The sequence below is a fragment of the Amblyomma maculatum genome, chromosome 5 (assembly GCF_055883805.1).
Source record: "Amblyomma maculatum isolate TAMU_Amacu chromosome 5, ASM5588380v1, whole genome shotgun sequence".
Taxonomy (NCBI): domain Eukaryota; kingdom Metazoa; phylum Arthropoda; class Arachnida; order Ixodida; family Ixodidae; genus Amblyomma; species Amblyomma maculatum.
In genome coordinates this window covers 96155432-96178747 of record NC_139348.1, presented here as the reverse complement: position 1 = coordinate 96178747, position 23316 = coordinate 96155432, and the positions used below count along the sequence as shown (strand labels likewise).

General features: G+C 46.3%; 3 protein-coding genes and 2 pseudogenes across 3 annotated transcripts; 4 read left to right on the top strand and 1 right to left on the bottom strand.

The window, feature by feature from the left end:
- The first annotated feature begins 510 nt into the window (after positions 1-510).
- On the top strand, positions 511-3252 carry LOC146188838 (uncharacterized). Its single transcript, XM_084605133.1, has 4 exons — positions 511-1109; positions 1847-1970; positions 2043-2177; positions 2236-3252. Exons 1-4 carry the CDS (start codon positions 622-624, stop codon positions 3250-3252), a joined length of 1764 nt encoding a protein of 587 aa, XP_084461259.1. The 5' UTR covers positions 511-621.
- A 727-nt stretch (positions 3253-3979) lies between these two features.
- On the bottom strand, positions 3980-6573 carry LOC146188837 (uncharacterized). Its single transcript, XM_084603929.1, has 2 exons — positions 6093-6573; positions 3980-5296 (listed from the first exon to the last, which is right to left on the bottom strand). The coding sequence occupies exons 1-2, from the start codon at positions 6316-6318 to the stop codon at positions 4008-4010; spliced, it is 1515 nt and encodes a 504-aa protein (XP_084460055.1). The 5' UTR covers positions 6319-6573; the 3' UTR covers positions 3980-4007.
- A 3352-nt stretch (positions 6574-9925) lies between these two features.
- On the top strand, positions 9926-10704 carry LOC146188836 (uncharacterized). The gene is made up of 3 exons (XM_084603181.1): positions 9926-9959; positions 10036-10342; positions 10458-10704. Exons 2-3 carry the CDS (start codon positions 10056-10058, stop codon positions 10702-10704), a joined length of 534 nt encoding a protein of 177 aa, XP_084459307.1. The 5' UTR covers positions 9926-9959; positions 10036-10055.
- Positions 10705-17044: 6340 nt separating this feature from the next.
- LOC146188835 (uncharacterized) lies at positions 17045-21301 on the top strand (annotated as a pseudogene).
- LOC146188834 (uncharacterized) lies at positions 21148-22511 on the top strand (annotated as a pseudogene).
- The last annotated feature ends 805 nt before the right edge of the window (positions 22512-23316 follow it).

Sequence of the window (23316 nt, the reverse complement as noted above, 5' to 3'; positions counted from 1 at the left end):
TATAGTAAGCAATGTTTTGTTTTTCATGCTGAAAATGGACGAGACCAGTGCTTTAGTTTTCGTTAGATTAATGGCGGCGCCGCAAAAAAAAAATACTTCGCGCAAAACAATATGTTTCAACAAAGCCTGCTTGGCGTTCTTGGCGCAGCGACGGCGATACTGTTAGTTTGTTTACGCTGTCTCGACGAACCTGCTGCTTCAGTTAATGTTGCTTATACATAGCGATTAATCGTTTCCCAAGCAACCACCGACATCCATCGGACGGCCAATGGCCATCCGTTTCGGATGGCCGATGGACGTCCGTCGGCCGTCCGATGGGTGTCCAAAGGGACATGTTTGTCTGGCCAATGGACGTCCATTTCGGACGTCCGTTCCCGTATCTTTCTCGGATATTCGCATATATGCTGCATGCATGCTTTTTTCGCTCCCACGAGGCAATAAAATAGAAAAGCAGCTTAAAGTACAACAGGCATATTTTATTGTAAAATGTCTAATTCCTCAATATGATATAGACAGTTTCAATGTTTGTAAACAAACCGCGCTTGGCGCTGATTGGCTTCCCCGAGTAAACTTCCGGCACAAGTACTTCCGGCATGCCTTCGCAGCGCGACTAGCTGCTTGATGCAACGTGCGGCTCTGTTATTTTCTTCCGTGCGCGACGCTGCAGCAGTTTGGTGTACCGTGATGTCGAGTGAGTATTTTAAGAAGCTTGACACGCAGACACAGAACCGATATCGAGAGAAACTGACGTTCAAGGGCGAAGAGCTTCCCGACCCACTCGACGATGCCGCGCGGTTCGCGTTCACGTCAGGTTCGCGCAACCTTCCACCTGTCACAGTGACAGACATTTTCGTATACCTCGTTGAAGGAGTCTGTTTCTACACAAAGGAACAGTTTAAAAGCCACAAAATGAGTGCAGCTTACAACGCATTCCTAAGTGGAAAGGTGAAGCGGCTGAAGTCGTTCAGAGCAGGCGAGCGTGGCGGCGGTGTGGTTCTCGTTGCGGCCACTGTGGACGCAAGCCAAACGCTTACGAAGTCTTACGAAGCGTGGTGTGTTGTCAAAGATGACGGGAATGTTGAGACTGCTCACTGCACCTGCATGGCGGGGTAAGTACTACACGCTCCGTATTTGGCTGCTTCGGCCGCTCCCTACTGACAGTGCTGGTGTCGGGTTGTCTGTTTCTTTGTGTCGCGGAAACAAAGTTGTGGCGCGATAACGCGCTAGTGAAAATACTTAGATAACGTGACGAGAATATCGCATTGACCGCGGCTAATTTATAATACTAGAGTGCTTCCATAGTCCTGTCACAAATTTTTCTGCAGTGGTCTTTGCAAGAAACTCAGTCCCGAAATGCACTGTTTTCATTAGCACTTTAGGCTATTCTTGGCTCATGCTGCCCGTAGTGTGGGATCATTCTTGCGTACAGGAGGAAAGGTTTAAGGGACAAGGGGGAAAAATTCAGTATCCTGTAATGTCCCATAGCATGCAGCGCGTTATGCCAGCGTGTTTTTTCATGTCCCGTGGGTTGCACTGTTTTCCCTTCTACATAATGTTTCCATCTTAGGAAACGTATCCAGTCAACCTAGGACACAGCTTTGCTAGTGATTTCATGGCTGTTAGCATGTTGCTATCGTTGCCATTCGCCATGCTTCTTCTTTAACACATTTCAAGTTATTGGCTTCTTTCTCTAAGATGGAAAACAGCACAGAACCACACAGAGGACAAAAACAGGAAAACTAAACGCAGGCGCTAACAACCCGAGGCTAACAACAACTCTTGATAAGTTTTTTCCTTGTGCTTTGTGAGTTGCTGATAAGCATGTGTCCACTACTTTAACTTGCAGCCTCGGAGAATGTTGCACGCATGTTGCTTCACTGCTCTTCAGCATTCAAGCGAATGTGCACTACAGTGATGCATCACCAACTGATGTCCAGTGCAAGTGGATTGAGGTGACACGAAGGAGCAGAGTAGGTATTTTTCCTTTCCTCTGCATCAACAAATAGTGCAGAAACAAGGATTAAACACTAAATTTCTTGCAGCCAGCACCAGTTAGCAACATCAAGTTCTTCAAGCCCAAAGTGGGTCATCCGGCTCCTGAGATTGTCCCAAGACCCCAAAAAACAATACCAAATTGGAGCAATGATGAGGTTCGCAGCTTCATGCAGCAAGTCAAGGTGAATCCTTATATTCAATATCCTTTATTTTGTCTTCTTTGGTTTACATTGATTCCTTTATCTGCTCTTACAGAGGTTTGCACCAAACACACTGCTGCTGAATTCACTGACAGACAGTGAAGAGACTGATTCTGCCCCCGAGTCAACTGAAGCTGCTGCTGCCCAAGAATCCAAAGAATCAGCCGTGTCCGAACAATCAGCCTTGCATTTTCCACTGCAAGCTGTGTATGGTGACAGTAACTTGCTAACAGCGAAACAAGTGCAGATGTCGCATGCACACTGCATTGAGATTGAACAGACAACTCGTGGCCAGTCAAAGAACACGACATGGAAGGAAGAGCGCCGAGGCAGGATTACTGCCTCTGTGTTACACCGTGTAACAAGATGTAAAACAGGGGCAGAAGGTCTTGTTGCTGAAATTATGGGTTATGTTAAGGCACCACATGTGCCAAACCTGCGCTGGGGCTGTGAAGCAGAGCCTCAAGCAAAACAAGCTTTCATTACTCATCAGTCACCGCATCACAGCCAACTTGAAATAAGAGACTGTGGCCTGTTTGTGCTGGAAAGGCTGCCATTCCTGGCAGCAACTCCAGACGCTATTGTTTCCTGTGCATGCTGTGAGAGCGCTGTGCTGGAGGTGAAGTGTCCTGCATCGGCAAAAGGTGCTTCTATTACTGCTAAGCTGGCTTATCTTAATGCTGATTTAAAGCTGAGGCATGACCATGCATACTATACGCAAATACAAGCCCAAATGGCTATTACCAGAATCCGTCGAGCCTACTTCGTAGTGTACACAGGACATTCAGTGCTGGTTGAGGCTATGACGTTTGATGAACACTTCTGGGCAGACACAGAAGCCAGAGCGGAAAGTTTTTTCTTTCAGTACATCTTCCCAGAGCTGCACTCAAAGCAAATTTTAAAGAAGATAGAAAGTGCGAAATCCACGTGCCACTGCCACGGTGCCAAATCTGGACGCATTGTAGAGTGCACTCAATGCCTACACGGTTTTCACCTCAAGTGTGTAAACCTCAAACGCACACCAAAATTGTGGACATGCATAAAGTGTCAAAAGTAAGCAGACTAATGAAACAGTTTAAGTGTTGTTCGATCTGTTGTCCTATTCTGCTGTGACGGCACATTCAGAATTGTGGGATTTGCTTCTTTTTTCTTGCAATTTTATATATATGTCGCTTTTTCTCTGATATCACGGAGCCAGTGAAGGCTCAGACACCATGTTTAGGATTAGTGAAATATTAAACACATGCCGTGACATTATGAGCAGCCATTATGATTACTAGATTTCATATTGTCTGTTTACTGGATTGCAGGTATGCTGTAATCTTATTTGGCACCTGCATTCTTTTACTGTAAATGCTCAAGTACAGCTTCATGTTTCCCATCTACAATGATGATTGTTCAGTGCAATAAACATGTGCAATAATAAAGAGAACGAAAGGACAATACAAAAATTTTAAAGTGAAACTGCAAAGCGCTCAAATGCAATAACTCCAGTCTTGGTTTTTACTTGGCATGAAATAAGATAATACGGGTGCAATGTTGCCAAACTGAGCCTCTCATAAAAATGTTACTTCCAAAAAAGTCCAGTCTTGCACTCATTGAAACGATCACATCACGCCACAATGTCACCATCCACGAGAACAATGGAGGAAGTGCTCATTATGCAGCAGCTTCTCCTAGTGTTAACGAGGCTCAGACGGACTGCTAACTAAAGACCTTGCATGCAGATTCGGCATTGCAGTAGGTTCTGTGAGTGGAATTTTCCACTCGTGGCTTGATGTGCTAGCCAAGAATTTGCACTGAAATATTTATTCAGCGTCCAACTTCAATGGAAGCTAGGTTGTTGATGATTGGTGTTTGTAGGTTGACAAGCCCACAGCAGACAACCAGAATCTTGTCGATTGTTGCACAATCTGCATCGTTCGACCTTTTCACGAAGCTTACTGGCAGCACACTTTGGAGACTTCTGAAGAGCTTCAAACGTTGAATGGCTCTTTCAACATGAATTCGGACCCGTGAGAGCTTTCTTGATGTTGTGACTTCTTCTCCTGGCAGCTGGGGGCGTTTTTTTGTTAATGAGGGCATTAGTATTTTAGCACCTCGAGCAGCAAACATGTCCTCGCACCGGAAGCCTCTGTCCACAAGAAAACAATCTCCCTCCTCAACCTTATCAAGCAGGCCACTACACAGTGTGAGCTCTTTGTCAGAAACCCGTCCACCCCATGCCTTCGATACAAATGTAACTGAACCTGAAGGTGAAATTGCAACAAGTGCCTTGACGGTGTTGTGATGCTTGTAGTTTGAATATGTCTGACTCCTAGCTTCCATTGAAGTTGGACGCTGAATAAATATTTCAGTGCAATCGATGATACCCCTCAGGTTATCAAATAATGTGTCTTGAAAAGCTGGCAGGCGGTGAGACTGCAGCGCTTTTCTCGATGGCCAAATGATGAATTGCTCAAAATTCTTGGCTAGCACATCAAGCCACGAGTGGAAAATTGCACTCACAGAACCTACTGCAATGCTGAATCTACATGCGAGGTCTTTGGTTAGCAGTCCTAGTCTGAGCCTCATTAACACTAGGAGAAGCTGCTGTTCAGCATCCAGGCATGTCTGGGCTGGTGTCCAAATAGACAACACAAACTGCAGCAGTGCCCTGAACATTGTTACGGATACAAGCCCTGTGTGGAACTTTAAAGTTTTATCTGACTGCATCACCACAGTCTGTGTGATCTCTGGAAGGTTAATGGGCTTATTCTCCTTTGCAGCAGGTCTATCTTCAGCAGTTTGAAAGTTTTGCTTCATTTCAGTGAGATGTTTTTTTGTCAACTCATTTTCTTCCAGCAGAGCTTCAATGTCCTTTGTAGTGAGGGTTGTTTGTGCTCCAGCATCACACGTCTTCCTTGGACTGTCGCCATGGTCGGTGGGGTCACCTGGGGAGGTCAAAATACAGGACTCGGCAATGCCATCTCTTTGTTCGGAAGGCAGTTTTCTTTGAGCACGTTCGAATCTGGCAATCTTCTGTTTTGAGTTTCCTTGTGTTCGGTAAGGAAACACTGAAGGAACATAGTCTGGGTGGTTTGCATCAGAAGATGGCTGGCCTGCAATACAGAAGGATAAAAATTATGACACGCATTGGGACTATCTGCAACTAAACATTTTTTTAATGGCACTTTCATTGCTGCTAGACAAAGGATGAAATTAGTGAAAAGAGTTGCTTGTGTGTACACACTAATAAAAGGGTGAGATGATGTGCGCACATACGCACACTCTGTGATATCAGCATGGCTTGTTCTTAATATGCATGAACACACAAATGAATTTCTCAAACGTCCTTGTAATATTAAACAGCAAGGTCAATTGAAAGGGAATCAACTTTTGCCACGCCTGCAAGGTACTAAAAACTGTAGTTCACGAGAATAACACATAACCTGCCTCTGCGAAGCCGTAAATACGCCCGGATAGTGGCCGAAACTCCCTGCATGTATGTATGGATACCACTAGTTATTTTTGGGATTATAATCTGCGTAAAGTATTATCGTCGACACGGCTGTCTACATGCCGGTAGGCAGCGATACACCTGTCTAAATAAGTGAAGTTGCAGAAGAGCAGTAGTGCTCCAGATAAAAACTAAAAACAAAAAAAAAAAAACACGGCGACTGTATGGCTACACGCCGACGTAAATATCGTTACCCTGTGGCGTTGCGCTTAGCAGATGCAAACTTTACATTGCACGCTTCTGTACTCATGAACTTAAGGAGCTGGTTAGATTTCAAACTGCTCGCGCGTGGATCACACAAGATATGACACGAACCTTAATAAAGTATAGGCGGCAGTAGTACTTTTATATAACTAGACCACATGACAGCGCCGGCGCTACTGTAAGTAGCAACATACCTTGGATGAAGTGAGCAGAGCAAATCTGAGAGCTCTTTGTAGGCTGCCAGTTGTCTCGGCGCACCGCTGCTATCCAAGCGTTTTTCCTACCGGCCTCGCTGGGGAACCTGAACGTTCGCACTGCCGAAAGAAGGTTTGTTCCTGAGCGAAGGCTGCACCCAGGTACAACACAACACGAACCCATCCTTGAGCGCTTCACAGGTGACTTGTACGACGCTGAACACATTTCCAGCGAGCAACCGCATACAATCAAGCGATACCGCCGCCAGAGGATCGAAAAGAGAGAAAGGCGTTGTTCCGGCGAGCCACTGGACACTGAACAACGCACGGAATGCCACAATCCGCACAAATATAGATATACTACGGAAAAATCGAACAAAATGCGCACAGCGCGAGCGCGAGAGCACACAAAACGCCAGCAAAACAAACCACAACCGGAAGTTTTCTAAGGGCGCCGGATACGGGGGCACAGTGTTGCCAGTGTACGGTCGGCGCTGGATGAAACCGTCTATAAAACTTGAAGCGCACATCCATCTTCCGTGATGAAGTGGAAGCAACCAGCTTTCTGCAAAAAGAAAAAAAAACAAAGGTTAGTCTTCAAGCCTACACTAAATTTCAGTAGACCTTCTCAAATGCCAAGCAACTTTGTCTTGGTATTCACATTAAGACCGAAACAGAAAGAAATAGCCTGTACCTCATGCACAGCATAATCCTTGACTCGAGGTTTTCTGGAGGCCAATAACAAGAAAATTGAGTATTTCTCATATTGTACCTGCCCTACAACACTTGTTACAAGCAGTCTCAAATATCAGCGAGGTTCTGCCCTCCTTTCCCTTAGTTCACGCCTGTTATATCACACCCGCTATCTTTCGAATATCACATAGATTCATCTGCAATTCTTCAAGGATAAAGCTAAATAACTAAACAGTTCAGAAGGCAGTATCATACAGGCCATACCTAAATTAAAATAAGCTGATAATAACGCGCTTCAATAATTTCAAGCACAGAAGAGGCCACTCGCTATCTGAAATGCTTTTTGTTTTCATAGTGGTGCACAGATTATCGCATTGTACAGGAGCAGTTATGCATTTTATCACTGTAATGCACTGCAGCGCAGACTGTGCCCTCGCAACCTGCAACTTCATTAAAAAATGCAGAGCATGCCACTTGCGAAGGCAAGCATATTAAGAAAAAAAATCTTTGAAGACCGACTGTTTATTCAGCGCCTTGGTTGACGAAAACAAGGAGGTTGTTTATAAGCTTCGCAAGTTTGCAAGAGTGGAACGCGATAGCACCTCCAGCAATTTCCTAGTTTGCGTAGAGGAGAGGGAGAGCCAACTCACTCGACATACACGGACGCCACCGCGCCGATTACTCCAGGTTTTCGGTGTAGCTAGCCCCTTAATGCTCTCGCGTCGAAATGTGTCAGTAAGTTCACTGCACTGTTACATATTCATACAATTTTCGCTGCGCAGATTTTCACAAAGCTCGATCGCAGTACTCACTTTCAAACGCGGTCGCTTTCGCCGGAGTCGTCCGTCCTGATGTGTTATCGTCGTGAACCACTGTTGCTCCAAGAGGGTAATCCTTTCACACTCGGAATCGGCACAACTGCGCAATCGTTGTCCTTGCAGCGCACACAGATTGGTGCAGGCATTCGAGCATAGTTGCGTGCACCCGCACGAAAAGAAAAAAAAACTGCTGCCGCGAGCCGCGCCGGCAGGACGACAGCCGGCAATGGCGGCACAGAAACACGTGGTACAAAACTACGGCAGAAACATTCATGCGCAGAAATGAATTGGCCGTAATAAGTTAACACTATAGTTTTACTGAATATTGTTAATTTCTTTAAATAGGTACCCTTTCTTGTGAGGATATTCAAGCGAAACCTACCATCCCTTTCTCCCACACACACACACACTGCGATGGAATACGCAACTTTCAACCAAACAGCACGGCCGCCGGCCGGCGGGGACTTCAAACAGCAAAAAAACTATTTTTGTAAAGGCCCACAGTGCAAGGTAATCCGGCGCTTTCGTTCGCCAAGACGTGGACCATCGTGGATGGCGAAGCCGCACAGGTGGTACATGTAGTACATACGTTAAGGCTCAACTAGCGTAACAATTGAAGGTCACGACCGCCGCTACCAACGGATACAACGAATTGCGGCCTGAAAGCTGAGAAATTAATGGCAATCGCCCCATACTGTGTATGTGCCAGTTTTTTAGGTCAACCAGCTAATCATTTGGTATATAATACAATTCGCTATCTGAGGGGCCGAATAGAAGTTGCAAACATAATTGGATTTCCTATTGGAATTTTGAGTACCATTTGGAAAATCCGAATGGAATTTTACATGCAATTGGAACTATTTGGAATGCCCAATTGGTATTTGCAGAACCATTTGGTTAATCCAACTGGATTAATCCATTGTAGAGGTGGTGTCCAATATTGGGTCCAGATGTAACCATTTGCAGGTCCCAATTGGCCCCAATGTTTTTTTTTTTTGACTAGGCAGGACTAATCTCGAGCATTGAAGACAAGTGTGAATGTTGAAACAGAATTGTACACCTCGTCTCTCATGCGGATATACAAAAAAGGACGTAGTCTGTACCTCCGACGGACGTACGAATACGGATGTCCGAAACCGGAGGTTGTACGTATGTCAGACGGACGTACAATTTCGGCACAGGACGTTCGGCTCTAGCACGGACGTACAACGGATGTCGGTGGTTGCTTGGGTTCAGAGCGTGATAACGATCCGCACCTCGCTTCCTGTTTTACCATGTCCGGCCCCGCTGGCGTTACACAACCTCGACGGCGCTTATGGTAGCCTTACCTTTCTTCCGGCTGGCGTTACATAACCTCGACGGCGCTTATGGCAGCCTTACCTGCCTTCCGGGTGGCGTTACATAACCTCTACGGCGCTTATGGCAGCCTTACCTGCCTTCCGACTGGCGTTACTTAACCTCGACGGCGCTTATGGCAGCCTTACCTGTCTTCCGGCTGGCGTTACATAACCTCGACGGCGCTTATGGCAGCCTTACCTGTCTTCTGGCTGGCGTTACATAACCTCGACGGCGCTTATGGCAGCCTTACCTGTCTTCCGGCTGGCGTTACATAACCTCGACGGCGCTTATGGCAGCCTTACCTGTCTTCCGGCTGGCGTTACATAACCTCGACGGCGCTTATGGCAGCCTTACCTGTCTTCCGGCTGGCGTTACATAACCTCGACGGCGCTTATGGCAGCCTTACCTGTCTAAAGTGAGAAAGGGAAGAAGTATATGTCAGAAAGGTCCAAAGTAATGCAACCAGAAGTTATAAAAAGCACTGCATATACAACAAAACTATTTGCAAATTTGTGCAGTGTTTCCATCCACATGATGCGCATGCTGGGATTTCGGCTACCAGAATTGTTATTCTGTGTGATACTCTCCCTAAAATGAATGGTTTAATAAATTTAGCACAGCGTTTGTGCATCCTCCATCTCCCAAAGAGGAAGTAATGCTTGATCAGTGCCATGAAACACTCAGTGTACTGCACATTGTTGGTAATCTCTGCAGTTTGTACCTCAAAAAAAGTAGGCAAAACTAAAACGAGGTTGTTTCATTTAAAGGGAGGGATTTTAAGAAATTGCAGGACGAGTTCTTTCTGCATGCCCGTCTTCGGTTTGCACTGCTACTCTACTCTGAAAATACTCTCATGCATCTGCTTTAATGCCTCTACAGGTGCCAACGACTACTGACTGGCAGGAGGTGGCCGAAGGGTTTTTTGAGAAGTGGAACTTCCCCCACTGTCTCGGGGCCATGGATGGGAAACATGTTCAGATTCAGGCCCATTCAGGCAGCCTGTACTTCAACTATAAGGTAATGCGCATGTTAACCAATCCTTTTTTTTCCCATAATAATGTTTTGCATACCTATATGAAATGTTGGTCTTTACAGGGTACATACTCTAGTTTTGATGGCTGTCGCCGACAGCAACCCAAAGTTTACTCTAGTAGACGTTGGCGCCTATGGAAGGCAGAGTGATGGAGGAACACTTGGGGCCTCAAGGCTGGGAAAACTCTTGACCCGTGGCCTTCTTGGTCTGCCGCCACCAAAGCTGTTGCCAGGAACGTCAACAGTGGCACCACATGCGTTTGTTGGAGACGAGGCGTTTCAGCTTCGGACAGACTTTCTTCGGCCTTACCCGGGGAGAGGCCTGGATGAAGCGAAACGCATATTTAACTACAGACTCAGCCGTGCAAGGTTTGTTGAATAGTAGAGTATTTTCTGCACCACTGGTTGGTGAAACAAGATGCTAGCATATTTAATGTGCCTCTTCAGATGACTCATATTATGTATGTTATAAATTTATTTTCAGGAGGTGTGTCGAAAATGCATTCTACATGCCACCAAATTATGCAGACACGGAGGACTGCTACGGCAACGTGACACAAGGCCAGTGGCGAGATGATGAAGAAGCAACAGCCATGCTTGACCTCGAGCCGCCAGTGGGCCATAACTACAGCCGCTCTGCAGCTGCCACAAGAGAGCTCTTTAAGGACTACTTCATGAGCAGCCAGGGAGCTGTGCCGTGGCAACGGGCATCGGCTGGGCTGCGGCACTGAAGTGCATTCATTAACATGTTGATGTGTGTGCACATGTGGTGCTGAAGTACGACTAGAGAATAAAGGTTTTATTCATCACAAGGGCCACGCACAGCCAGGCCAGTTGGATACTGCCCATTACTGTACATTTCAGCGATGTTAAGCATTTCCATCTTAAAATGCATTAACATATGGGGTGGGGTTGCATCCACTTGCGGCCTCAGCGACAGAAGAAAATGGCTGTGCGCGTCCATTGGCTTGTATGCTGCAATTGCATTTCGCACCGATTGTAGGTCTCTTTCTGTGGCCTCTAGCTCTTGCCGCCTTTTCTGTTTCTTGGGCCTAGGTGGAACGTGGCTCGAAGCGACTCTAGAAGGCCCTGGATCACATTGTTCAGGACAGCTGGGAGACTGGAACATCGCTACTAGCTCTTCACCACAGTCCTCTTGTTCTTTTGAACCACTGGGTGCTAGGCTGATAGCGTTTTCAGTTCGGCCAGCTGTCAGGTCTTCTGGTTCAAGGTTGCTGTGGCTTCTGGTTAAAATGAGTGGAAACTGTTAGCTGCTGTTCACATCTACTTCAATATTGTTCATTGCTTACCGTCTAGGTTCCACTGAGTCCCTGATGAACTCTAATTGTTGCATGTATGGCCATGATGTCTTGGCAGATGCTGCTGACCCACTCTTCTTTATTTGTATTTCATCTTTAATCTTCTTTCGGAATGTATCTTTAAGATTTTTCCATCTTGTTTGAACTTCTTCTCTTGTCACTTTAATGTGTAGCATTGCGCATAGTGTCAAACAAAAATAAAAACTTTTGAGCGCGCACATGGGTCAAAATGTGCATATGCATGCTGAGATAAGCCATCAGCCACCACACTGTTGAAATAACTTTCACCCGTACGCGGACATGAAAGGCAGGCTTTCGCGTTTAGAAGCACGGCATAGGTTAGTAATTCTGACACGTGGGCGAGTTCGCATTGATTAAAAAATAGCGCAAAGAGAACAAGGGGCCGGGCAGTGAAAGGAGCCAACAGTCTGCGAGTCAAAGGCTAACGTAGGTAATTTTGTTATATACTTTTGTAGTTGATATTGAGCAGATTTAGTCCTGTAACGGTTTTAGGCAGAAAGACAATTAAATACAAATTGAAAGGAAAAAAAAAACGCGGCGATTGCGGGAGTTACGACAGGCAAGCCTGTCCTCTTCGTTCCTGTCCGTCTTTCGTATTCCCAGGAATTTAAGCTGCCTTTTTAATCATGTAGGTGAGTGCCGCCAACCTCGCACCAACCAACAGCCTTTACACAACTGAGCAGCGCACTCGCCCTCGCGTACTACACGCAACCAAGAACACGTGTGTGGCGACAGAAGAGTGCACTAAGCGCCGCAGTCCCCAACAGCAACGATGAAAATCAGTTCAACTCACCGGTGCCGATTATTCGCAACGCGTCCCTTATTTCTTCGCAAAGGAAATCCTTTGATGTCTTGTTTCGAAAATTGTTGTCCTTTACGTCCCACAACAGTGGCCGCTTCTGGACTTCGGCGATAAACAGTTCGTTAAAGATTGCACGTGACATCACCAGCACCAGCACCATCCAGCAGCACGCGAGGAAGTACACACAGCCTCATGGCCAGGGTTTCCCGTGCAAGTTTCGCACTGGTCACGTGGCAACGCGCGGCCGTCTCTTTGGTTGACAAGCGGTGCTGCCGCTCGTTCGCGGCGATGGGATTCCAACTTTCCCGAACCTCGCCGCTCGCGCAGCAGAAGCTGGCCGCTCCGAACAGGTTTTTGCGCCGCCGCGCCAGAAATCGCTAGCGTTTTCGCTTGCATGTGAAACAGGCTTTAGCGGTGTGCTCAAATATATACTTCCGAACTTCGGAGCTTCGAATTTCGACTATGCGTTCTCTAATTTCCTTTTTTTTTTTGCTTCGGTGTACTCTTGACAACGTTTTCCTCCTTTAAGACACGGCTGCGAGTTTCAGCACGCCTGCCTTCCGGCTGGCGTTACATAACCTCGACGGCGCTTATGGTAGCCTTAGCGGCTGCGACGCTTGCGGTAGTCTTAGCGGCGTGCTGTGATATATACTTTCGAACTTCGGAGCTGCGAATTTTGACTATGCGTTCTCTAATTTCCTTTTTTTTTGCTTCGGTGTACTCTTGACAACGTTTTCCTCCTTTAAGACACGGCTGCGAGTTTCAGCACGCCTGCCTTCCGGCTGGCGTTACATAACCTCGACGGCGCTTATGGTAGCCTTAGCGGCTGCGACGCTTGTGGTAGTCTTAGCGGCGTGCTGTGATATATACTTTCGAACTTCGGAGCTGCGAATTTTGACTATGCGTTCTCTAATTTCCTTTTTTTTTTTTTGCTTCGGTGTACTCTTGACAACGTTTTCCTCCTTTAAGACACGGCTGCGAGTTTCAGCACGCCTGCCTTCCGGCTGGCGTTACATAACCTCGACGGCGCTTATGGTAGCCTTAGCGGCTGCGACGCTTGCGGTAGTCTTAGCGGCGTGCTGTGATATATACTTTCGAACTTCGGAGCTGCGAATTTTGACTATGCGTTCTCTAATTTCCTTTTTTTTTGCTTCGGTGTACTCTTGACAACGTTTTCCTCCTTTAAGACACGGCTGCGAGTTTCAGCACGCCTGCCTTCCGGCTGGCGTTACATAACCTCGACGGCGCTTATGGTAGCCTTAGCGGCTGCGACGCTTGTGGTAGTCTTAGCGGCGTGCTGTGATATATACTTTCGAACTTCGGAGCTGCGAATTTTGACTATGCGTTCTCTAATTTCCTTTTTTTTTGCTTCGGTGTACTCTTGACAACGTTTTCCTCCTTTAAGACACGGCTGCGAGTTTCAGCACGCCTGCCTTCCGGCTGGCGTTACATAACCTCGACGGCGCTTATGGTAGCCTTAGCGGCTGCGACGCTTGTGGTAGTCTTAGCGGCGTGCTGTGATATATACTTTCGAACTTCGGAGCTGCGAATTTTGACTATGCGTTCTCTAATTTCCTTTTTTTTTGCTTCGGTGTACTCTTGACAACGTTTTCCTCCTTTAAGACACGGCTGCGAGTTTCAGCACGCCTGCCTTCCGGCTGGCGTTACATAACCTCGACGGCGCTTATGGTAGCCTTAGCGGCTGCGACGCTTGTGGTAGTCTTAGCGGCGTGCTGTGATATATACTTTCGAACTTCGGAGCTGCGAATTTTGACTATGCGTTCTCTAATTTCCTTTTTTTTTTGCTTCGGTGTACTCTTGACAACGTTTTCCTCCTTTAAGACACGGCTGTGAGTTTCAGCACGCCTGCCTTCCGGCTGGCGTTACATAACCTCGACGGCGCTTATGGTAGCCTTAGCGGCTGCGACGCTTGTGGTAGTCTTAGCGGCGTGCTGTGATATATACTTTCGAACTTCGGAGCTGCGAATTTTGACTATGCGTTCTCTAATTTCCTTTTTTTTTTGCTTCGGTGTACTCTTGACAACGTTTTCCTCCTTTAAGACACGGCTGCGAGTTTCAGCACGCCTGCCTTCCGGCTGGCGTTACATAACCTCGACGGCGCTTATGGTAGCCTTAGCGGCTGCGACGCTTGTGGTAGTCTTAGCGGCGTGCTGTGATATATACTTTCGAACTTCGGAGCTGCGAATTTTGACTATGCGTTCTCTAATTTCCTTTTTTTTTGCTTCGGTGTACTCTTGACAACGTTTTCCTCCTTTAAGACACGGCTGCGAGTTTCAGCACGCCTGCCTTCCGGCTGGCGTTACATAACCTCGACGGCGCTTATGGTAGCCTTAGCGGCTGCGACGCTTGTGGTAGTCTTAGCGGCGTGCTGTGATATATACTTTCGAACTTCGGAGCTGCGAATTTTGACTATGCGTTCTCTAATTTCCTTTTTTTTTGCTTCGGTGTACTCTTGACAACGTTTTCCTCCTTTAAGACACGGCTGCGAGTTTCAGCACGCCTGCCTTCCGGCTGGCGTTACATAACCTCGACGGCGCTTATGGTAGCCTTAGCGGCTGCGACGCTTGTGGTAGTCTTAGCGGCGTGCTGTGATATATACTTTCGAACTTCGGAGCTGCGAATTTTGACTATGCGTTCTCTAATTTCCTTTTTTTTTTGCTTCGGTGTACTCTTGACAACGTTTTCCTCCTTTAAGACACGGCTGCGAGTTTCAGCACGCCTGCCTTCCGGCTGGCGTTACATAACCTCGACGGCGCTTATGGTAGCCTTAGCGGCTGCGACGCTTGTGGTAGTCTTAGCGGCGTGCTGTGATATATACTTTCGAACTTCGGAGCTGGGAATTTTGACTATGCGTTCTCTAATTTCCTTTTTTTTGCTTCGGTGTACTCTTGACAACGTTTTCCTCCTTTAAGACACGGCTGCGAGTTTCAGCACGCCTGCCTTCCGGCTGGCGTTACATAACCTCGACGGCGCTTATGGTAGCCTTAGCGGCTGCGACGCTTGTGGTAGTCTTAGCGGCGTGCTGTGATATATACTTTCGAACTTCGGAGCTGCGAATTTTGACTATGCGTTCTCTAATTTCCTTTTTTTTTTGCTTCGGTGTACTCTTGACAACGTTTTCCTCCTTTAAGACACGGCTGCGAGATTCAGCACGCCTGCCTTCCGGCTGGCGTTACATAACCTCGACGGCGCTTATGGTAGCCTTAGCGGCTGCGACGCTTGTGGTAGCCTTAGCGGCTGCGACGCTTGCGGTAGTCTTAGCGGCGTGCTGTGATATATACTTCCGAACTTCGGAGCTGCGAATTTTGACTATGCGTTCTCTAATTTCCTTTTTTTTGCTTCGGTGTACTCTTGACAACGTTTTCCTCCTTTAAGACACGGCTGCGAGTTTCAGCACGCCTGCCTTCCGGCTGGCGTTACATAACCTCGACGGCGCTTATGGTAGCCTTAGCGGCTGCGACGCTTGTGGTAGTCTTAGCGGCGTGCTGTGATATATACTTCCGAACTCGCAGCTGCGAATTTTGACTACGCGTTCTCTTATTTCTTTTTTTTGCTTCGGTGTACTCTTGACAACGTTTTCCCCCTTTAAGACACGGCTGCGAGTTTCAGCACGCCTGTCTTCCGGCTGGCGTTACATAACCTCGACGGTGCTTATGGTAGCCTTAGCGGCTGCGACGCTTGTGGTAGCCTAAAGCGTGGCCCGCATGGAGCGTTTTCTTTTGCTCGAAAACGCGTCGCACGCCCAACGCCCGCGCCGACGATTACACTCCCGCATGGTCATCAGCCGAGCGGCGTTTTTTTTTTTTGCCGCCCAACTGTGCGACGCACGCGCCCCCATCCGGCCGTGCGTCGAGGTCGCGCACATCTTGTTTTCCCTGTCGCCGCGAGCTTCAAGTTGTGGTTTCCCCTCTTTCTTCTGGGCCAGGTGTGTCAAGAAAACAGGCACAGGCACCACTTCCAACAGCTATGGATCTAAATGCAGAAGCCATAGCACAAGGGAGGTACCAGAGGTCCGCTGGCAAGGCTAGCAGCTCATAAACAACCTCCGAGCTCAGCGTAAAGACTCGTGGCACCAGCGGACGGCCCACCTTCACCGAACTCTAACCTAAAACCCTAAGAAAAAAGATGCACGGTGCCCGGACCTTGCTGTCGTCGCCTCGTGCGCGGAGCAACTACGAAAGAGTACTTTGCTGCTCAGCCGTTTCGGCCGAGAAACCCGAAACCCTCGGCGCTGTCGGAGCGCCAACCCCCGTCGTTCTTTCCGCTCTCGAGAGCGTCTCTCTCTCAGCCGGCGTGGGCGTGGCTGCGACCGGAATCACGTGACGGCTGCTCCGGCTCTCATTGGCCCTCTGCCGCTTCCGGCGTCGGCGCGTCGTCGGCGTCTGTTCAGCCAGATCCCGACGATTTGGCAAAATCGTCCTCTCCGGTGGCAAAAAAAAAAAAAAAAAAACGCTCCGCTGCCGTCGACGCTGACGAACCACCCGGAAAAACGCTCCATGCGGGCCACGCGCGGCATGCTCTGATATACTTCCGAACTTCGCAGCTGCGAATTTTGACTACGCGTTCTCTTGTTTCTTTTTTTGCTTCGGTGTACTCCTGACAACGTTTTCCTCCTTTAAGACACGGCTGCGAGTTTCGGCACGCCTGTCTTCCGGCTGGCGTTACATAACCTCGACGGCGCTTATGGTAGCCTTAGCGGCTGCGACGCTTGTGGTAGTCTTAGCGGCGTGCTGTGATATATACTTTCGAACTTCGGAGCTGCGAATGTCGACTACGCGTGCTCCGATATATTTTGTCGACCTCTGGCTCGTGCACAATTCCCAGTATATAGTTTATAGTTACATATTGTATAGTGTTTATTCCATTATGCAAGATGCTTGGTTCTATAGGGAACCCAAGCTCAAGTTTGGTCGCGCAACGACAGCGCCGCGCCTCCCCTGGTGGCCAGCCGGAAAGGCTACTGGGGCGGAGCGTAGCAGACGCTGCCTGTTTCTTGCCTGTTTGACAGCGGGGGCGGCGCACGTGTACACGTGCTGTTAGCCCGGCAGCGAAGTATCCTTGCGGCTAGTTTGGTGCGCTGCTTTGACAAGGTGTTGAAGAGGAATTTTCGAAATGGCAGAAACGGCCCAAAGAAATAAGAAGCGGGGTCCGAAGTATTGCTGCGTCGTCGGCTGCCACAACAGTGCAGACAACACCAAAGGGTGCGATCCGCCTGTGAAACTACCGATTCCCAGGCAGATGGTACGAGAAAAAAAGGCGACAAGCCTGGATCACCGCTGTACGAAGAGTCAAGTAAGTCATGAAAGCCTTGTCTCGTTTTCTGATTTGACTGTTTCAGTTACTCGTTTTTGTTTCCTAACGCGACGCATCGCGACTACAGGACCATATATCGAGATCGCTGCCTTCTCACAGCATGTGTGTGTGTGAAAGCCAAGTTACGGTGGCATGGTGAGGCTGTTTTATTCAGCTTGTTTTGCTTTTTTTTAAACGTAGCCGTCATTGTTGAAATTCCCACTCGTATGTGATCGTTGCGCTGTTAGTTGAATTCAGTTCAAGTACGTACGTTGTCAAATGTTTGACGCCTGCAATTTATGCGTCAGGCAAGCATCTTTCTCGTGTCAGAACAGACTGCTCACAATTTCAACAAACGTCGACATTGTTTTGCTCGTTCACTTTGTTGTGCCTCTTTATTATGGCAGCATTTTAAGTTGTGAACGTTACTACTCCTAATATTGTCGAATGCTTAAAAGCTCGGCGGCTCTACCGTTTGCCACCTTCGGAGCGTGTGCGATTTTGTTCATGTGTGTGCGTTCGTTTCTGTGTGGTCGTGCATGTGTGCGAGTACATGTGTGTTTGTGTGTCTTGATAGTGGATAAGAGAAAATGTTTTTCTTTCTTGTGCAGTGCCGATGGAACTCAGTGGCTGCCAAAAGAATATACGCGAATTTGCAGCACACATTTTGTGGGCAACAGCAAGAGTGACATCAGCCAACATCTTTCCTACATCCTAACCATTTTCCCACCTGTCTACAGAAAAAAGGCACCTGATCAGGAAAGGGCGCAAAGGTATGAAACCAAAAATGTGATGCTGCCAGTAGAGGTTACATCCTCATGTTTTCAAGTGTGTTCTGTTGTTTACGATCTAGGTAGAACGAGAGGAAGAAGATGGTTTACACGGTATGAAGGAGCACTTAACAAGGGGGGTATGCGGGAGGATGGGTGAGAAGTAGGTCATGGAGTGAAAAAAAAGATTCTTCAGTATGTATTTCTCAGCCTGGAACTATGGATCCTGTGGCCTACAAAAGAAATGAAAGCTACAGTACCAGGCAAAACTACAATACCAGTTGGATTGTTAGTCACCACCTAAGTAGGTTTGGTGAAGATACACCCTCTTACAAAGGGACAGGCTTTGGAAATGGCCCTGATAAGGAATATATCTAAGGTGAACAATTCTTAAAACTTTCAACAAAGAAGGTGGGTTGAGACATACAAAACAATAGAATAATAACCACACAGTGAACTGCAACTGACATGCAAAAAAAAAATGTTTGAGGGCAAGCTCAAGTAGCAAGTGATAAGGAGGAAATGTGTTTGGAGAAACATGTGCAGCTTATGAAGGGCAAGAGGCCACAGTCAGAACTGGGCATGGTCTTACTGATTGGTTTCCGATTGAGAAAGGGGTGAGGCAAGGCTGCATACTGTCGCCCTGCCTATTTAACCTATATGCAGAGTGCATCATGAGGAAGACCGGTCTGGACGAGTCTTCAGCTGGAGTGAAGATCGCTGGAAAACGCATCAACAACCTTAGATATGTGGATGATACCACTTTAATGGCAGAAAGTGAAGTGGATCTCAAGAGACTTCTGATGCGCGTACAAGAAGAGAGTGAGAAGTTTGGGCTTAAACTGAACATTAAAAAGACGAAGATCATGGCGTCTTGCCCTATCAAGTCCTGGAGCATCAATGGACAAGAAGTGGAAGCTGTGACAGATTTTCTGTTCTTGGGCGCCAAGATTACCTCGGAAGGAGACTGCAGCCATGAAATTAGGAGACGCCTGCTTCTGGGAAAGAGAGCAATGGTTAGCCTTGACCGCCTAGTAAAGAGCAGAGACATTAGTCTGCCAACCAAGATCCGTATAACCCGTGCTATGGTCTTTCCAGTTGTAATGTATGGATGCGAGAGTTGGACTGTGAAAAAGGCTGACCGCCGAAGAATCGACGCGTTTGAATTGTGGTGCTGGCGAAGACTCTTAAGAGTTCCTTGGACTGCCAGAAGATCAAATCAGTCGATATTGTCGACCATAAACCCTGACTGCTCATTGGAGGGTCAAATTCTAAAGTTAAAGCTCGGCTACTTTGGTCATCTGATGAGAAGAGAGGAGTCGCTGGAGAAAGATTTGATGTTGGGAAAGGTTGAGGGTCGCCGGAGAAGGGGTAGGCAGCGAACGCGATGGTTAGATGGCATTCTCGAGGCATTGCAGATGAAGCTATGTGATGTTAAGAAGATAGTGAGAGACCGGAAAGTGTGGCGTGACATGGTCCATAGGGTCACGAAGAGTCGGACACGACTGAACGCCTGAACTGAACTGTGCAGCTTATGCTATTGCGGAGGGAAATAGTGTGTATGTGTGCTGTGAATAAACTGTACAATTAACGCTGTGAGGGATTGTTTTTCGAACAGTTATGGTGCAAAGGGAACGTTCCCTTAGAGATATTTATTCCAAACATATTTCCTCCTTATCCCTTGCTACTTGAGTTTTCCCTGGAACCTTTTTTTTTTTGCATGTCAGTTGTGGTTTACTGTGCAGTGATTATTCTGTTGCTTTTTCCTTCTCACCCCCATCCTTTGCAGAAAGTTTTAGGAATTGCTCCTCTTAGATATATCCCATATCAGGGCTCTTTCCAAAGCCTGTCCCTTTGCAAGTGGATGTATCTGCACCAAACCTGCTTAGGTGGTGACTAATCATCCACCCAGTATTATAGTTTCTCTTGGTACTAGGGCTTTTATTTCTTTTGCAGGCCACAGAATCCCTGGTTCTAGGCTGGAAAATACATACTGAAGAATTTTTTTTTCACTCCATGGACCTGCTTTTTTCTCACCCATCCTCCCCTTCCACACTCCATGGACCTACTTTGTTCTCACCCACTTTCCTCCTCCCCAGCTTTTTTTTCTTCAGAAGCAAAAGCATATTTAAACCCCTGCCAGCAATGATTCAGAGGAACACAAGTCCACTCGGAAAGGTTGGCTTGACCTGCGAACTGAGGCGTATCCCCTTTACCCTTGCTCAGTGCTCCATCATATTCTGTTGTTTAATTTTTTTATGAAATTGCAGTGCCAGTGTATATCGAACAATAGATGCATTGGCATGCATTTAGTGAGTACATTTCAAGGCAGGTTTGCTTGCAGCCTACACAAGATTCATAGTAACCTTGGCTTTTGATTGCGAAATGCAGGTGGCAGACACGCTTCAAGAAGGAAATCTCATCCAGACAGCTTGTTGCAAACGATGAGCATTCATGACAAAGTACAGCTGATGAAGCAACAATGCAGGCGCCGGAAGCCTCCATTCTTGACGATGTGCACTGTGACTTGAGCACAATGGATTTCAGCGATGCATCTGTGGAAACGAGCATAGCTACCTCTTTGCTCGACGACCCGAGTGATTCACATCCTTTGGCGCTTGTGTGTGGTGCAGGACAAGAAAGCCATTCCACTTCAAAAAAGAGGGACGCTGTAAGACACCTTTTAATTTTGAGCTCCTGTTTAGTCAATGTAAATATAGCATGACACCAGTGCAACATACATTTGCTTTTAATAGTGTTCCTTCAACTTCCACAGGGAGCACAAAAAACTTGTCTAAATACCTCAAATTTTTGTTTAATTTTTTTTCAGACATGCCAAACAGAAGAATGCACTACTTCAGGAAAGCTAACTATACTTCTCTCAGCAACAAATGGCACTGAAGCATCTGCTCAAGTCATGCACACAAAAATGACTCACAAGGTTAGATGATGATGGTGTTGTTCCTTATCTGTTGTGTTTAACTGTGGTTTTGTCTTGCTGCTAGCAACCCGCCTTTGTTTTATTCCAATCGTACTTGCATTCTGGAGCAAATTTCATTTTTAATTTCTTGTTCCTGCATAACTTTGTTTTTATTTTATAATGGCCATGCTTATTTTCTCTTTATTATTCATTTTACCTTATTGTATTTCCTTTTTCATTTCATCATTCTGTATGCTTATCCTATCCTGAAGGTTGCAAGCACAGATGGAAATAGGAAGCAAAAATGTGGATTTTATGGCTTTGAATCCTTAAAGGAAAAAGAAGAGGCACTGCAAGATATGTGCGGTGTGACGCTGCAAGTTTTTTGCCTCCTTCTGAACTTGTTGCCAGCACCGCAATACAGGTGCAATGCAATGTCAAGGGAAGACAAGTTATGCTTGTTCCTTGCTAAGCTACGGCTTGGGATAACATACAGTGCCCTGGCAGCTACGTTCAGTGTCACATCCACAACAGTATCAACTGTGTTTAAAAAGACACTTGATATTCTATGCATTGCCCTGAAGGATTGGGTTTTCATGCCTTGCAGAGAAATAATCAAGCTTTCTTTGCCTGCCCCATTCAAAGAAAACTATCCAAATTGCACCCTGATAATAGATTGCACCGAGGTACACACAGAAACACCATCAAACCCCGATTGTCAACACATGCCGTATTCACATTACAAAGGAGGATACAGGCTAAATGTGTTGATAGGTATAATTCCAAATGGAATGATAAGTTTCATTTCTAAGGTTTATGGAGGATGGCATACAGACTCTTTCATAACACAGGACTCTGGCTTCCTACAGCTTATCAAACCAGGGGACAATTTTAAGTGACAAAGGATTCCCAAGCATACCGACAACTGTAGAGGGTAAAGGTGCAGTGCTACTTATGCCTCCTTTTAATTCAGCGGGTGGACAGCTTTCTCAACAAGACATGGAGAAGACATACAAGATTGCGTCTGTGCGCATCCATGTAGAAAGAGTAATTCAAAGGTTGAAGATATATCATATTCTAAGCAACAGAGTACCGCTAAGCCTGGTCCCACACATGAACAAAGTGGTGTCAGTGTGTGCTGCCCTTGTAAACATGCAAGCACCAATCATTAAGAAGTAGGCCTGCTTGGTTTGCTGTGGCATCCATAAATTGATTTGTAGGCATGGATTGCATTTGTAAAAGATGACATTTGAAAAAAAAATAGTTTTGCAGTTTTATATTAGCACACTGTGACTTGACAACTGCAATTATGTGCACTTTGTGTAATAAATGTGTTCTTCAATTGGAGTACTATTTTTCATTTGTAGTGGTTTTATTTTGTAGTGAGAAGTCGTGCGATGGTTCTGTAATGTGTTCTTGCACTGCAAAGGCATGTTTTTTTATTCAACTGTACAAAGGTAAAGAATGCAGAAATGAAAGTATTGGACACAAGCCAGTGCATGGCTCCAATTAATATCACAGTATTTATCTTTGGTTTATTGATTGTGAACTGTAACCTGCTACAGCAAACAAGATCACTTAGACAACACAGACTGGCATCAAGTATGCAGTAAACTAGGTCGTAGGCCAATGTGCAACATAGTATATGGTACTCAATTGTAATAATGAAACATAATGAAGGCTTGTGATTGTTTCCCTTCTTTGTACAAAAAGCTTGCTATAAAAAGCAAGCAAAGGCTTGAAAAGATAATATATTGCTATAATAGAGTAATAGACTAGCATTTCACTTTGTAAATTACCTTATTACACCAAATCAAAGCATTGTGACTACACAGACGTGCAACAACTATACAATGCTTTGAAGCCAGACTAGCTAAACCTACAATTGCAACAAAAATTACTCTTTAAATAGGGTTGACTACAGTGTAGTAATAGAAACAAAATATACATAACAGTTTACCTTTAACAGGGCCGAAATCTAACAGCAGATATATAGGTCACTTGAAATATGCTAGATATGTACCGCAAAAAGTTTGATGTGGGGAAAGTATCATTCATCAGTCCATAAAAACATAGCGTGGAAACCTAAAACAAACCTTGAATCAAAAACTTGAAATAAAAATACTCCATCTTGGGGATAAGTTCCCACAGAAAAGCCTCGTCCCGAATTACTTTCACTATTACTGAATGTTTGGGAC